We start from the raw sequence: 17,131 nt of genomic DNA, 5'->3' as shown, positions 1-17,131 counted from the left end.
TGTTTCCAAACGACTCCTCCATACTTCCATTCAAACCCCTTCCTCTTCATCCTAGAGTCTAGACCATCTCTATTGGCACCATCAGCAACACCTGGGAGTTTGTTAGGAATGCAGAATCTCAGGCTCCACCCCAACTTACTGAAGCTGAGTCAGATTTCCAGGTGATTCACATGCACATCAAAGTTGAAGCAGCTGCCGTCCTAGACAGTTCTCAGTCAGATGTTGATCTGATTATTTGGTTGAAGCAATTCACCATAAAAGCAATAATTTTCAACCCTGGTTGAATTTAGAATCCCCTGATGCCATTTAAAAAATGCTGATGCCTGGGCCCCATCCCTAGACTAATTGAATCAGAATCTGAATGAGGTGGGGTTTATTCATCTATATTTTTAAAAATGCCACATGTAAGTGTAACGTAAAGTAAGGGTTCAAACCTACTGCTTTTAAGATGTAAAATTTTTAGGAGGATATTTAGAAACATAAACAAAACTGCTTTAAGTTAAAAGAAGAAACTGGGGGCTGGGCATGGTGGCTCACGCCTGTAATCCCAGCACTTTGGGAGCCCAAGGCAGGCAGATCACCTAAGGTCAGGAGTTCGAGAGTAGCCTTGCCAACATGGTGAAGCCCCATCTCTACTAAAAATACAAAAATTAGCCAGGCGTGGTGGCACATGCCTGTAATCCCAGCTACTCGAGAGGCTGAGGCAGGAGAATTGCTTGAACCTGGAGGTGAAGATTGTAGTGAGCCGAGACTGTGCCACTGCACTCCAGCCTGGGTAATAGAGCAAGACTCTGTCTCAAAAAAGTAAATAAATAAAGAAGAAACTGAAAAATCTTATAATAGCTTCCCATAATATGGAGGATAAATTTCAAATTTCTCACATTAGCACCCAAGGCCTTTTCTGATTCTGAATCCTGTTCACCTCTCTAGCTCCATCTCATGCCCTTGAACACCCCACACCCTAGAGATGCCACAAACAGAACTTGCATTCTCCCAAACAAATCCTGTTTTTGTTTGTTTTTGAGACGGGGTCTTACTCTGTCACCCAGGCTAGTGTGGTGGCACAATCATACATTACTGCAGCCTCAAACCCCTGGGCTCAAGCAATCCTCTAGCCTCAGACTCCCAGGCAGCTGGGACTTTAGGTGCACACCACCACATCAGCAGATCCTGTTGTTTCATACCCGTGTGATTTGGGTATGAAATCATATTCTTCTTTTAATAATCTTCCCCCATTTCTTTGCCTTATCAAAGAATTGAGTCAAGCCTCTGCCTCTGGGAAGCCTTCCTTGTTTCCACTATCTCTGGGGGGAAAAGAAATATATGTTTTCAAAATTAAATTTTAGGCTGGGCACAGTGGCTCACACCTGTAATCCCAGCATTTTGGGAGGCCAAGGTGGGTGGACTGCCTGAGGTCAGGAGCTCAAGACCAGCCTGGCCAGCATGGTGAAACCCCATCTCTACTAAAAATATAAAAATTAGCCAGGCATGGTGGTATGCACCTGTAGTCCCAGCTACTCAGGAGGCTGAGGCAGGCAAATAGCCTGAACCTGGGAGGCAGAGGTTGCAGTGAGCCGAGATTGTGCCACTGCACTCCAGCCTGGGTGACAGAGCGAGACTCCATCTAGAAAAACAAAACAAAACAAAATTAAATTTTAAGGTTTTGTTTTGTTTAAGCTTTCTCACTATTGGCATTGTCGGTCACATCTCAAACCCAGGGTCTCAAGCAAGCCTAGGTTTTGTCTCCATAAGCTGCTCTATCTAATAACCACAATGAGAAAATGTTAAACATTAGATGCTCATTCAGAGATGGTCCTTGAATTTTAAACTTCAAGTTTATTTAAACTCCAGCAAATGCAAAGGGCAGTGCCCCTGGGCATAAGAAACAATCAATTTTGCCTTCTACAAAACTGTGTGTTCCTAACATGAGGAAAAGAAAGCCTCTCCTTTACTGGAAAAGAGCTCTTGGTACATCATGTAATTCTTACTCATTTGAAATCTAATTTGAAGCAGAGATTGCTTTTCCCCACTTTTAATCGATTTTTAGAAATGCCATGAAATTAACATTGTTTTTCCATTTATTTATCTATGTTAATAATGTCTATCCTAGACTAGAAGGTGAAGAAAATTCTGGATTTACTTTTCATGTTTTAGTGACTCACTTTAGAATATGTAAACTTTGTAGTAAATTAAAATGAAAAGCTTAAAGGCCCCTGCGAAATGTCCAGATCTTCTCTTGCATGAGTAGTATATCAACTTGTAAAAAACGAACTTAAACACATCCAACATATGTGTTCAATTTTTTAAAATTTTTTTCTTCTAAATGATACGGCTTCAATGAGCAGCGGAACACCAGGGCTCTTGTCTTACGTTGAATTAGATAAAACAACACAGACACATGTGAAGTGGTTTTAAGGAGCAGAGAGTTTAATAGGCAAGAAGGGGCAAGAAAGAAGGGAGAAGGAAGCTCCCCTGTACAGAGACAGAGGGAAGGGGGCTCCAAAGCCAAGAGAGAGAAGTCCTGCTCAGGTAATATCAGCCAGTTATATGCGATGGCTAGAGGAGGAGGTGCTTGATTTGCATAGGGCTCAGGGGCTTGGTTTGACTAGGCATGTCACTCAGGTAGCCCCAAAAATGCTGGCCCTCCCACCCTAGGCTCTTAATATGCAAATGTAGGGCACCTTAATGTTCTACACACATGGGGACACGTGGGGGTGGCCGTGTAGCCAGGCACATGTGGGGCAAGGGCAAAAAGGTGGGAGAATCACCATGTTGGGTGGACAAAGTTTCTAACAGCTGGCATTTGCATATTAAAGGTTGCCAGCCTGGCCATGTTGGGTGGACCCAGTTTCTAATGGCCTTCATTTGCATACCAAAAGTTGCTGGCCTGGCTCTAAGAGCCGCGGCTTTACAAGAAACTTTTCCAGAGATGCTTTAAAAAATGAAAGCTTCCATCAGACACGGTGGCTCATGCCTGAAATCTTCCATCAGACACGGTGGCTCACGCCTGTAATCCCAGCACTTTCCCAGGGAAAAAAAAAAGAAAACTTCCCAAGGACCTTTTTCCTCTCTATCTGCCTAAAATAATTTCTTTCTTTTTTTTTTTTTTTTTTTTTTTGAGATGGAGTCTTGTTCTGTCATGCAGGCTGGAGGGCAGTGGCACAATCTTGGCTCACTGCAACCTCTGCCTCCTGGGTTCCAGCGATTCCCCTGCCTCAGCCTCCTGAGTAGCTGGGACTACAGGCACACACCACCATGCCTAGCTAATTTTTGTATTTTTTAGTAGAGATGGGGTTTCACCATATTAACCAGGCTGGTCTTGAACTCCTGACCTCATGATCCACCCGCCTTGGCCTCCCAAAGTGCTGGGATTACAGATGTGAGCCACCGTGCCTGGCCAATAATTTCTTAATAACTCCTACAACATAACCTTTTGAAAGACAGAACTGAGTAAACACCGATGGTCTACATTTCTTCTCTTAAATGTTCTGCCCTCTAAATTCTCCCTGTCCTATCTGCTCAGAACTGGCTTAAAGGAGACAAAAATATTCTATTTAAGGGGGGAAAAAATGGCAGATCTTAGCACTAGAAAGTCAGCAATTGGCAGATTCTTTCATTTGTTCCCTAAGCATAGATTTATTGAGCAACTACTACGTGCCAGATTGAAAGGCTCTTCTGGGCTGGGTGCGGTGGCTCGTGCCTGTAATCCCAGCACTCTGGGAGGCCGAGGCAGGTGGATCACTTGTGTTCAGGAGTTCGAGACTGGCCTGGCCAACATGGTGAAACCCTGTCTCTACTAAAAAGACAAAAGTTAGCCGGGCCTGGTGGTGTGCCTGTGATCCCAGCTACTCGGGAAGCTGAGGCATGAGAATCACTTGAACCTGGGAGGTGGAGGTTGCAGTGAGCCAAGACAGTGCCACTGCCCTCCAGCCTGGGCACAGAGTGAGACCTCATCTCAAAAAAAAAAAAAAAAAAATGCCTGGCACAGTAGCTCATGCCTGTAATCCCAGCACTTTGGGAGGCTGAAGCAGGCAGATTACAAGGTCAGGAGATTGAGACCTTCCTGGCCCCAACATGGTGAAACCCTGTCTCTACTAAAAATACAAAAATTAGCTGGGCATAATGGTGGGTGCCTATAATCCCAGCTACTCAGGAGGCTCAGACACGAAAATCGCTTGAACCCTGGAGGCAGAGGTTGCAGTGAGCTGAGATTGCGCCACTGCACTCCAGCCTGGTGACAGAGCAAGGCTCTGTCTCAAAAAAAAGAAAAGAAATAAAGATAGGCTCTTTTGTAACCAAAACCCAACTCCTGTCAGTGTTACCAATGTTGCAGATGATCTCTGTCAGGCCTCTGAGCCCAAGCTAAGCCATCATATCCCCTGTGACCTGCACGTATACATCCAGATGGCCTGAAGCAATTGAAGATCCACAAAAGAAGTGAAAATAGCCTTAGCTGATGACATTCCACCATTGTAATTTGTTTCTGCTCCACCCTAACTGATCAATGTACTTTGTAATCGCCCCAACCCTTAAGAAGTTTCTTTGCAATTCTCCCCATCCTTGAGAACGTACTTTGTGAGATCCACCCCCCGCCCACAAAACATTGCTCCTAACTCCACCGCCTATCCCAAAACCTATAAGAACTAATGATAATCCACCACCCTTTGCTGACTCTCTTTTCAGACTCAGCCCACCTGCACCCAGGTGAAATAAACAGCCTTGTTGCTCACACAAAGCCTGTTTGGTGGTCTCTTCACATGGACACATGAGACATTTGGTGCCAAAGACCTGGGTCAGTGGGACTCCTTTGGGAGACCAGTCTCCTGTCCTCACCCTCACTCCATGAAGAGATCCACCTATGACCTCGGGTCCTCAGACCAACCAGCCCAAGGAACATCTCACCGATTTTAAATCGGGTAAGTGGCCTCTTTTTACTCTCTTCTCCAATCTCTCTCACTATCCCTCAATTTCTTTCTCCTTTCAATCTTGGTGCCACCCTTCAGTCTGTCCCTTCTCTTAATTTCAATTCCTTTCATTTTCTGGTAGAGACAAAGGAGACACATTTTGTCCGTGGACCCAAAACTCCGGCACAGGTCACAGACTCGGGAAGGCAGCCTTCCCTTAGTGTTTAATCATTGCAGGTCACCTGCCTGATTATTCACCCACGTTTCAGAGGTGTCTGACCTCGTGGGGATGCCTGCCTTGGTCCTTCACCCTTAGCAGCAAGCACCACTTTTCTGGGGGGCAAGCACCCCTTGACACCTTCTCTCCGTGTCTCCACCCCTTCTACACTTTCCTGGGGGGCAAGCACTCCCCCCCTTCTCTCCGTGTCTCTACTCTCTCTTTTCTCTCCACTTTTCTGGGGGACAAGCACCCCCCATCCCTTCTCTCCGTGTCTCTACTCTCTCTTTTCTCTCCACTTTCCCAGGGGGCAAGCACCCCCCACTCCTTCTCTCCATGCCTCTACTCTCTCTTTTACCTCCACTTTTCTGGGGGACAAGCACCCTCCACCCCTTCTCTCTATGTCTCTACCCCTTCTCCACTTTCCTGGGGAACAAGCACCTCCCACCCCATTCCCACTTTCCTGGGAGGCAAGCACCTCCCACCCCGTTCTCACTTTCCTGGGGGACAAGCACCTCCCACCCCGTTCCCACTTTCCTGGGGGGCAAGCACCTCCCACCCTGTTCCCACTTTCCTGGGGGCAAGCACCTCCCACCCCATTCCCACTTTCCTGGGGGACAAGCACCTCCCACCCTGTTTCCACTTTCCTGGGAGGCAAGCACCTCCCACCCCTTCTTCAATTTCCTGGGGGGCAAGCACCCCCTACCCCTTCTCTCCATGTCTCTACCCTTCTCTTTAAACTTGCCTCCTTCACTATGGGCAACCTTCTACCCTCCATTCCTCCTTCTCCCTTAGCCTGTGTCCTCAAGAACTTAAAACCTCTTCAACTCTCGCCTGACCTAAAACTTAAATGGCTTATTTTCTTCTGCAATACTGCTTGACCCCAATACAAACTCAACAATAGTTCTAAATGGCCAGAAAATGGCACTTGTGATTTCTCCATCCTATGAAATCTAGATAACTTTTGTCAAAAAATGGGGCAAATGGTCTGAGGTGCCTGATGTCCAGGCATTCTTTTACACATTGGTCCCTCCCTAGTCTCTGCTCCCAATGAGACTCATCCCAAATCTTTCTTCTTTCTCTCCTGTCTGTTCCTTCAGTCTCCACCCCAAGCTCTTGAGTCCTTTGAATCCTTCTTTTCTACAGACTCAACTGACCTCTCCCCTTCTCCCCACGCTACTCCTCGCCAGGCCAAGCTGGGTCCCAATTCTTCCTCAGCCTCTGCTTCCCCACCCTATAATCCTTCTATCACCTCCCCTCCTCACACCTGGTCTAGTTTACAGTTTTGTTCCACGACTAGTCCTCCCCCACCTGCCCAACAATTTCCTCTTAAAGACGTGGCTGGAGCTGAAGGCATAGTCAACATTAATGCTCCTTTTTCTCTATCAGACCTTTCCCAAATCAGCCAGCATTTAGGCTTTCTCATCAGACCCAACTAAATATATACAGGAATTCCGATATCTAACTCTGTCCTACAATTTAACCTGGAGTGACTTAAATGTCATCCTAACTTCTACCCTCTCCCCAGATGAATGGGAAAGAGTTTTTTCTCTAGCCCAATCTCATGCTGATAACCATTGACTTCATGAGCCAGACCTCCAGGAAGGCATTAGAGCAGTTGCCTGAGAAGATCCCCAGTGGAACTATCAGGCAGATTCCCCAGGTATAGCTAGGTGAGATTACATGGTTTCCTGCCTAGTTAAAGGGCTTAAAAAGGCAGCTTACAAAGCTATTAATTATGACAAACTTAAAGAAACTACCCAAGGTAAGACAAAAACCCAGTCCAGTTCATGGCCCGCTTAGCAGCAACCCTTAGACACTTTACTGCCCTAGACCCAGAGGGGCCAGAAGGCCGTCTTAATCTCAATATGCATTTTATTTTATTACCCAATTTGCTCCCAACATTAAATAAAGCTCCAAAAATTAAATTCAGCCCTCAAACCCCACAACAGGACTTAATTAACCTCGCCTTCAAGGTGTACAATAATAGAGTAGAGGCAGCCAAGTAGCAATGTATTTCTGAGTTGCAATTCCTTGCCTCCACTATGAGACAAACCCCAGCCACATCTCCAGCACACAAGAACTCCAAACGCCTGAACCGCCACTGCCAGTGGTTCCTCCAGAAACTCCTTCCCCAGGAGCTTGCTACAAGTGCTGGAAATCTGGCCACTGGGCCAAGCAATGCCCACAGCCTGGGACTCCTCCTAAGCTGTGTCCCATCTGTGTGGGACCCCACTGGAAATCGGACTGTCCAACTCACCTGGCAGCCACTCCCAGAGCCCCTGGAACTCCGGCCCAAGGCTCTCTGACTGACTCCTTCCCAGATATTCTTGGCTTAGTGGCTAAAGACTGATGCTGCCCGATCACCTCGGAAACCCCCTGGACCATCACAGACCCTTTGGGTAACTCTTACGGTGGAGGGTAAGTCCATCTCCTACTTAATCAATAAGGAGGCTACCAACTCCACATTACCTTCTTTTCAAAGGCCTGTTTCCCTTGCCGCCATAACTGTTATGGGTATTGACGGCCAGGCTTCTAAACCTCTTAAAGCTCCCCAACTCTGGTGCCAACTTGGACAATATTCTTTTATGCACCCATTTTAATTATCCCCACTTGCCCAGCTCTCTTATTAGGTCAAGACATTTTAACTAAATTATCTGCTTCCCTGACTATTCCTAGGCTACAAGCACACCTCATTGCCACCCTTTTCCCCAGTTCAAAGCCTCCTTTGCATCCTCCTCTCAAATCCCCCCACCTTAACCCACAAGTATGGGATACCTCTACTCCCTCCTTGGTGACAAATGATGCACCCCTTACCATCCCATCAAAACCTAATCACCCTTACCCCACTCAATGCCAATATCCCATCCCACAGCATGCTTTAAAAGGATTAAAGTCTGTTATCACTTGCCTGTTGCAGCATGACCTTTTAAAGCCTATAAACTCTCCTTACAATTCCCCCATTTTACCTGTCCTAAAACAAGACAAGCCTTATAGGTTAGTTCAGGATCTGCGTCTTATCAAACAAATTGTCTTGCCTATCCACCCCATGGTGCCAAACCCATATACTCTCCTATCCTTAATACCTCCCTCCACAACCCCTCCATAACCCCTTATTCTGTTCTGGATCTCAAACATGCTTTCTTTACTATTCCTTGCATTCTTCATTCTAGCCTCTCTTTGCTTTCACTTGGACTGACCCTGACACCAATTAGACTCAGCAAATTACCTGGGCTGTACTGCCACAAGGCTTCACAGACAGCCCCCATTACTTCAGTCAAGCCCAAATTTCTTCCTCATCCATTACCTATCTTGACATAATTCTTCATGAAAATACATGTGCTCTCCCTGCTGATCATGTCTGACTAATCTCTCAAACCCCAATGCCTTCTACAAAATGACAGCTCCTTTCCTTCCTGGGCATGGTTGGATACTTTTGCCTTTGGATACCTGGTTTTGCCATCCTAACAAAACCATTATAGAAACTCACAAAAGGAAACCTAGCTGACCCCACAGATCCTAAATCCTTTTGCCACTCCTTTCCATTCCTTAAAAACAGCCCTAGAAACTGCCCCCACACTAGCTCTCCCTAACTCATCCCAATCCTTTTTCATTACACACAGCCAAAGTGCAGGGCTGTGTGGTCGGAATTTTTACACAAGAGCTGGGACTGCGCCCTGTAGCCTTTTTATCCAAACAACTTGACCTTACTGTTTTAGCCTAGCCTTCATATCTGTGTGCGGCGGCTGCTGCTGCCTTAATACTTTTAGAGGCCCTCAAAATCACAAACTGTGCTCAACTCACTCTCTATAGTTCTCATAACTTCCAAAATCTATTTTCTTCCTCACACCTGACGCATATAATTTCTGCCCCCCTCCACTACCTCTCAGCAAGCCAAACTCATCGCCTTAACTCGAGCCCTCACTCTTGCAAAGGGACTACGTGTCAATATTTATAGTGACTCTAAATATGCCTTCCATATCCTGCACCACCATGCTGTTATATAGGCTGAAAGAGGTTTCCTCACTACGCAAGGGTCCTCCATCACTAATGCCTCTTTAATAAAAACTCTTCTCAAGGCTGCTTTACTTCCAAAGGAAGCTGAAGTCATTCACTGCAAAGGCCATCAAAAGGCATCAGATGCCATCGCTCAGGGCAACACTTATGCTGATAAGGTAGCTAAAAAAGCAGTCAGAGTTCCAACTTCTATCCCTCATGGCAGTTTTTCTCCTTCTCATCTGGTCATTCTCACCTACTCCCCCACTGAAACTTCCACCTATCAATCTCTTCCCACACAAGGCAAATGGTTCTTGGACCAAGGAAAATATCTCCTTCCAGCCTCACAGGCCCATTCTATTCTGTCATCATTTCATAACATCTTCCATGTAGGTTACAAGCAGCTAGCCCGCCTGTTAGAACTTCTCATTTCCTTTCCATCATGGAAATCTATCCTTAAGGAAATCACTTCTCAGTGTTCCATCTGCTATTCCACTACTCCTCATGGATTGTTCAGGCTGCCTCCCTTCCCTACACATCAAGCTCGGGGATTTGCCCCTGCCCAGGACTGGCAAATTGACTTTATTCACATGCCTTGAAACAGGAAACTAAAATACCTCTTGGTCTAGGTAGACACTTTCACTGGGTGGGTAGAGGCCTTTCCCACCGGGTCTGAGAAGCCCACCGTGGTAATTTCTTCCCTTCTGTCAAACAGAATTCCTTGGTTTGGCCTTCCCACTTCTATACAGTCCAATAACAGACCGGCCTTTATTAGTCAAATCACCCAAGCAGTTTCTTAGGCTCTTGGTATTTAGTGGCTCCAGGTTTTACTTCAAACTGCCACCCTTAAGTCTCTCTTTAAGTGGATAGAAGTTCTTCAGTGACAAAGTACACTCCAATACTTTCACCCTGATGAAGTCCTATTCTTTACTTTTATACTTACTCTTATTCTCGTCCCCATTTTTATACCACCCTCTACCTCTCCCCAGCTATCTCCACCACACTATCAATCTCAGTCACTCTCTCCTAGCCATTTCTAATCCTTCTTTAACAAACAATTGCTGACTTTGCTTTTCTCTTTCCTCCAAAATCCCCAAGGCCCTGATTAAAAAAGGGGGACTCTGTATATTTTTAAATGAAGAAAAAACAGGGACTCTGTATATTTTTAAATGAAGAGTGTTGTTTTTACCTAAATCAGTCTGGCCTGGTATATGACAACATAAAAAAACTCAAGGATAGCGCCCAAAAACTCACCGACCAAGCAAATAATTATGCTGAACTCCCTTGGACACTCTGTAATTGGATGTCCTGGGTACTCCCAATTCTTAGTCCTTTAATACCTGTTTTTCTCCTTCTCTTATTTGGACCTTGTGTCTTTCGTTTAGTTTCTCAATTCATACAAAACCGCATCCAGGCCATCACCAATCATTCTATATGACAAATGTTTCTTCTAACAACCCCACAATATCACCCCTTACCACAAAATCTTCCTTAAGCTTAATCTCACCCACTCTAGGTTCCCACGTTGCCCCTAATCCTGCTCGAAGCAGCCCTGAGAAACATCACCCATTATCTCTCCACGCCACCCCCAAAACTTTTCACCACCCCAACACTTCACCACTATTTTGTTTTATTTTTCTTATTAATATAAGAAGACAGGAATGTCAGGCCTCTGAGCCCAAGCTAAGCCATCATGTCCCCCGTCACCTGCACGTATACATCCAGATGGCCTGAAGTAACTGAAGATCCCCAAAAGAAGTGAAAATAGCCTTAACTGATGACATTCCACCATTGTAATTTGTTTCTGCCTCACCCTAACTGACCAATTGTAATCTCCCCCACCCTTAAGAAAGTTCTTTGCAATTCTCCCCACCCTTGAGAATGTACTTTGTGAGACTCACCCCCTGCCCGCAAAACATTGCTGCTAACTCCACCGCCTATCCCAAAACCTATAAGAACTAATGATAATCCGCCACCCTTTGCTGACTCTCTTTTCGGACTCAGCCCACCTGCACCCAGGTGAAATAAACAGCCATGTTGTTCACACAAAGCCTGTTTGGGGGTCTCTTCACACAGATGTGTGAGACAACCTCCACCTTCCCAAATCTAGTGGTCAAGTCTTCGTTCTCATCCTACTTCACCTCTCAATGGATTTCTCTCTTTCCTTCTCCATGTTCTGTCTTCTCCAGGCTTCTGAAACACTACACTCTCCTGGTTTTCCTTCTTTCTCCCTGGCCATGCCTCTTTTGTATCATTTATGGGCTCTTCCTTTTCTTTACAGCAAACTGTCAGATGTTTCTTCTTCTCTAGCCACATTCTCATCTGGAGTGACCTCCTCTAATCCTGTGGCTTAAGACCACAAATGACTCCCAACTCTATCCCCAGTCTCCCATTTACCCTGAGATCCAGACCAGATGATATATCCAACTTCCCATGTGATATCTCCACCTGGATGTCCAATACCACCTTAAACAGAGCTATTGATCTGCCCACATGCCTTCACACCAAAGTGATTCTTCCCTCAGTCTTTCCCATTTAGTAAAAGGCATCATTTGCTTGATCAAAACCCTAAACCTTACAGATTGTGTTTGGTTGCATGTAATAGAACCAGATAACCAGAGAGCTGCCATTTTTTTCCCCCCACATAATGAGAGGACCAGAAGCAGGCAAGCAAGGCTGTGTAGAGGCTCCTCAATGACAACAATGCCCAGGCTCCTTCTATCTTTTTTCTCCACTGTCCTCATAGTTGCAAGATGGCAGTTCCACCTCCAGCCTCACATCCACATCCCAACAACAACAAAAAAAGACAAGGAAAGAATCAACAAGGTGGAAGACAAAGAGCTACATGGGTTCTTGTCTACAATAGCAAAACATTCCCAGAAATTCCCAGTAGCCTTCTGCTTGTCTCACAGTGTCCAGAACTGTTACAAGCCCCACACCGGCTGTTAGAGAGGCTAGGAAATATGGCTTTTTAGCCAGGCACATTGCCACCCTGCACAAACCAGGGTTCTGATACATAGAAGAAAGGAAGAACAGATATCAGATGGGCAAACAGCAACGGCTGCTTTGTCATCCTGGACTTCTCTCTTTTCCTCACACTTCACTATGAATCCATCAGCAATTCCTATCAGTCCCAGCTCCAAAATACTTAACCAATTCAGCTGCTTCTCTTCATCTCCAGTGCTGAACTGCTGGTCTGATATACCATCATCTCTCACCCAGACCACAGCAACAACCTCCTAGCTGGTTGCCCGCCACGATTGCCATCTCTATAGTCCTTTCTTTACACAGTAGCTAGGGTAATCATTTACACGCATAAATATAATCATAACACTCCCTTTCTTAAAATTCTCCAAAGGATCTATCATAGTTTGGGTTCCCTCAGAAGGAGACCCTGAGGCCAGGGTTCGTTTAGAAGTCATTTATTTGAGAGATGCAGAAAACTCAGGGTTGGAGCAGGAAAGTGAGATAAGGAAGAAAAGGTAGCCTCCCTTGGGGCCTACCGAGGCTCGGCCCCAGGGGGAAACAGTGGGAAATAGTGTCAAACACTTGCCTCAGAATTATCCAACCCAAGGGGCAAAGGAGGGTATTTATATGCCAACTCACAAGAGCTGCTGGCTTCAGCTCTCTCGGCTTGAGCACCTAGCCCTAAACCTATCCATTCCCTGACCAAATCACTGAAAAAGCCAGCACCTCTGCTTAGCCGCCTTTCTGCTCATAGACCCTCACACCTTCCATCTGAAACAGAGTCACAAGAAAATGGGGAAACCCAGTTAATTTTTTTAATAGGGTAAGAAGTTCAAAATACAATTTAAGGATATGAATATCCATCTTAGAAATTTGCCAAATTCAAGTCTCATTTGAAAGTAGCTAAATTTTTGTAATGCCCTCTTCTTGACAAACCAGAAAGATGCATATAGCCTCTTAATAATACATGCAAGTTTCAAGTAGGGCATATGAGATTTGGAATATTTACATGAAGTCAATATTTTAAGGTGCACATAATTCAATAGTAGCAATTAATTATTAATATATGCACTGTATATTATAGCTATAAATGACATTACTGGGTCTATAGATCTGAAAGGTATAAATGAACATTAAGTACATAACTTTGGATATATTTCTGCCTTTAGCTGAGCTTATTACTTATCTTTATTTTCCTTTCTTCTTCAATTGTTCTACAAAGTAATCATTACAAGCAACTGTCAGAGCTGCCACCATGACCACGAATTCATTAAAATCCACTTCGTTGTCCTTATTGGCGTCCAGGTCCTGTACTATCTTATCAACCAACTGGGGATCCTCTCGGCACTAAAATGAGAAAGGAAATTTCTAACTCCCTGGCTCTGAGGTTCATGATGACAATTGAAATTCACCTTCCTTTTATTTACATTAAATTCCTAATTTCCATTTACAGCATCTAAAGACATTTCTAAGAGCCTATTTACAGGTGGGTGTAAACCAGCCACAAATTCTAAACGAATCTAGCCCCTTGCCCCAGCTCCATATAATCCTGGCTCAGACCTAGAAACTAAGAAAAGCAAACAGCAGCTGATCAAAGTGAGTGACTGATGCTAAAAACACATTTACAAGACATCACAGGTTGAGAGCCAGGACACTAGGAGATAGTCGAGTGACACAGAAAGAGGGAGGAGGCCAGGTGCGGTGGCTCATGCCTGTAATCCCAGCACTTTGGGAGGCGGAGGCGGGCGGATCACGAGGTCAGGGAATCAAGACCATCCTGGCTAACACGGTGAAACCCCGTCTCTACTAAAAATACAAAAAATCAGCTGGGCGTGGTGGCGGGCGCCTGTAGTCCCAGCTACTTGGGAGGCTGAGGCAGGGGAATGGCGTGAACCCGGGGGGCAAAACTTGCAGTGAGCCAAGATTGTGCCACTGCACTCCAGCCTGGGAGACAGAGCAAGACTCCGCCTCAAAAAAAAAAAAAAAAAAAAAAAGAGGGAGTATTTGAAGCCAAAAAGGAGACAATTACCAACAAGGGAATTTGAGCAAATCGCGTAACATTTTAAATGTTTTTATTTACAAAATTGGGAGGATAATATCTATCCACATATTTCAGGGATACTTCACACTTTTGAAAGTGCTTAGAGCACCAGGGTCGCTAGATTTAGCAAATAAAAATACTAGATACCTAGTTAAATTTGAATTTCAAATAAAAAACAAATAACTTTTAGTTTTAGTATGTCTCAAGTATTGTATAGGACACAAAATATTTTATCTGGCAGCCTACTTAGCACAGTGTGCCTGGCACACAGAAGAGAGGCACCCAAAGAAAGGTAGGTCTTATAAAGATGCCTCCATTTTATGGGTGGAAAGCAAAGAGAAGAGGGAAGACAAGGTTCACGAAGGTTGGGACTGTGAAGCACCCACTTCTCCTGTGACTGGTGTTGATGAGGAGTGTTTCCAAAAGTAGTTCATTTCCTCCAGGAATTCCCCATGCCCCCCTCATTTTCTGCTAACCATTAAATGGTCAGAGAAAAACTTAATTGATCAAAACCAACTTGATTAAAACAATTATAAATTGTACTTGATTAAATAAATGTGTGAAGTTTGACCTACTGAGTTTTTATGCTAAATGTTAAACAGTACAGTAGCCAAAGATGGCCCCATACAGGGGCTCACGCCTGTAATCTCAGCACTTTGGGAGTCCGAGGCAGGCAGATCACTTGAGGTCAGAAGTTCGAGACCAGCCTGGCCAACATAGTGACACTCTGTCTCTACTAAAAATACAAAAAACTTAGCTGGGCGTCGTGGTGCATGCCTGTAATCCCAGCTACTCTGGAGGCTGAGACACGAGAATCACTTGAACCTGGGAGGTGGAGGTTGCAGTGAGCCGAGATCGTGTCAATGCACTCCAGCCTAGGAGACACAGCAAGACTCCATCTCTGGAAAAAAAAAAAAAAATACAGTAGCCAAACTGAATGAGAGGAAAAGAAAAGTTTGTGGGGAATTCTAAGATCGCTATAAAAATGTCATGAAGACCATGTTAAAAAAAATTTTACTCTACAGAGCTTTTCCCAAATAGAGGGTGGGGAGAAACGTGTGTTGTAATTATTCTCTGTAGTCTTAACAGAGGGTTTGGAGAGAATAACATCACACAAATGTAGCATATTGTGCTAAAAATCAATTTAAGTCAACTATATAAACACCAGAGTGAAGTATTTTCCTTGGAGGAGGCCCCAAACGCTGTAATGTATGGCTTCATATATTGATCTCTCGAACTCCTGGTTATTTTGAGAAATGAATCTGTTGCTACCCCACTGGTCACTGGCCAAACACATCCTTCTATCAATCCCAATCAGTTTGTGCTCAGCTGACAAAGCTCTCTTAGTATTTGTCATTCACTAGAAAATTTGCCACCATAGCATGAAGTACCCCACCTCTGAAGGTGAAGTACCCCTTCACCTCTGGCCCAATACATAATTTACAGACAGCTGGACGAAGCTCCAGGTATAACTAGCTGTAACTAGTTATAACAATAACTCTGGCTATAATTAGCTACATCTTTGCTGCACCAGAATGTTAACTGGTGAAAGTCAAAAATACAATTTTTAACACTTAGAAACCCTAACCCCAGGTAATATGAAAAAGGGCACATGCCTATGTACACAGAAAACAAACGTCTCCAGTGTTTGCTTCCCTATATTTTGAATCTCTGTACAAATTTGACTGCATTTGTGACAGAATCATAGGACAGTATGAACCCAAAGGCTGTCCTGGAATCTGCACCTCATCTACCCTCAACTGAATACAGCAGCAAAGGCCTGACTCACCGAGAGGAATTCCGTGAGCTCTCGCTGCAGGAGCAGTTTCAGTTCCCCCTTGCTGAGCTTGAATCTGTTCCCTTCCTTGCAAGAATAGCGGTGGAAGGTTCTAATCATGGTGTCCATGGCCATCTCGAGCAGGGTGGGCATTTTGGCAGCAGAACTGACCACTCCAGAAGCAGGCCACCAAACCCAGGGAGAAGACACTTGGTCAGAATAAACAGATGAGGAAACACCAACACTTTCATTAAAACAATATTACAATCCCCTGAGTCAGCCCGCCACACAAGTGATGGTTGTTAAAAACATAATAGTCTGGCTGGGCGCGGTGGCTCACGCCTGTAATCCGAGCACTTTGGGAGGCCAAGACGGGCGGATCACAAGGTCAGAAGATGGAGACCATCCTGGCTAACACGGTGACACCCTGTCTCTACTAAAAATACAAAAAAAAATTAGCCGGGTGCGGCGACGGGCGCCTGTAGTCCCAGCTACTCAGGAGGCTGAGGCAGGAGAATGGCGTGAACCCGGGAGGCGGAGTTTGCGGTGAGCCGAGATCGCGCCACTGCACTCCATCCTGGGCAACAGAGCGAGACTCTGTCTCAAAAAAAAAAAAAATAAAATAAAATAAAAATAATAATAATAACAATAATAGTCTTTCATTAAAGACTGTTCCACCCATGCTGGGGCAAGCTGCAAATAAGCACTTTGCAGGTGAGTTGTTTCTCCTCTCTAATCCCTACACCCCCAAGAGGTAGCAGCTCCAGCATATTCATAAGACAACCAGGTAACAGGTACAGAGTCAAACTAAAATATAGAATTTAAAAATAAATAAAAATAGGAAAATTCCTACCTGTTCAACAGATACATAGCTCTGTCAATTGTTGTTTACCATTAAACTATAAGCATTTATACCTGGGGGAGGGGGAAACGTTCTCCCCAGCACACCTGTTTCCAGGAAGATGAAAATTGCCAGTGACAAGAAATTCAAAGGGAGGTGCCTCTGCTCTGTATTTAATCACCAAAATGAACAGGTGTGAGCTGCTGCCCCAAGGGTCATTGAAGAAGGCTAGTGTTCATTGGGTGCATTAGATAAGAATGCAAAGACAAAGCAAGAGGAAGCCTTCTGTTATCTCTCATTAGGGGAGTGTGGATAGAAATGCAATTAGTTGCTAGGAAGTTGATGATGGGGAAGAACTCTAAAAATAGGGGAGCAAAGAAGAAACACT

At 44.8% G+C, this 17,131-nt stretch overlaps 1 protein-coding gene across 1 annotated transcript; it reads right to left on the bottom strand.

Moving 5' to 3' along the window:
• Nucleotides 1-13,272: 13,272 nt before the first annotated feature.
• S100Z (S100 calcium binding protein Z) lies at nucleotides 13,273-16,055 on the bottom strand. Its single transcript, XM_054489751.1, has 2 exons — nucleotides 15,915-16,055; nucleotides 13,273-13,431 (listed from the first exon to the last, which is right to left on the bottom strand). Exons 1-2 carry the CDS (start codon nucleotides 16,053-16,055, stop codon nucleotides 13,273-13,275), a joined length of 300 nt encoding a protein of 99 aa, XP_054345726.1.
• Between the last annotated feature and the right edge of the window lie 1,076 nt (nucleotides 16,056-17,131).

The sequence above is a fragment of the Pongo pygmaeus genome, chromosome 4 (assembly GCF_028885625.2).
Source record: "Pongo pygmaeus isolate AG05252 chromosome 4, NHGRI_mPonPyg2-v2.0_pri, whole genome shotgun sequence".
Classification (NCBI taxonomy): domain Eukaryota; kingdom Metazoa; phylum Chordata; class Mammalia; order Primates; family Hominidae; genus Pongo; species Pongo pygmaeus.
The sequence above is the reverse complement of the archived record's forward strand: the minus strand, read 5'-3'. Positions and strand labels throughout refer to the sequence as shown.

Excerpts from the sequence above, each read along its gene's own strand:
- S100Z (XM_054489751.1), bottom strand. The coding sequence starts at position 16,055 with ATGCCCACCCTGCTCGAGATGGCCATGGACACCATGATTAGAACCTTC. Across the intron at positions 13,432-15,914 it reads AGCTCACGGAATTCCTCTCG|TGCCGAGAGGATCCCCAGTT; the intron begins GTGAGTCAGGCC and ends TTCTCATTTTAG.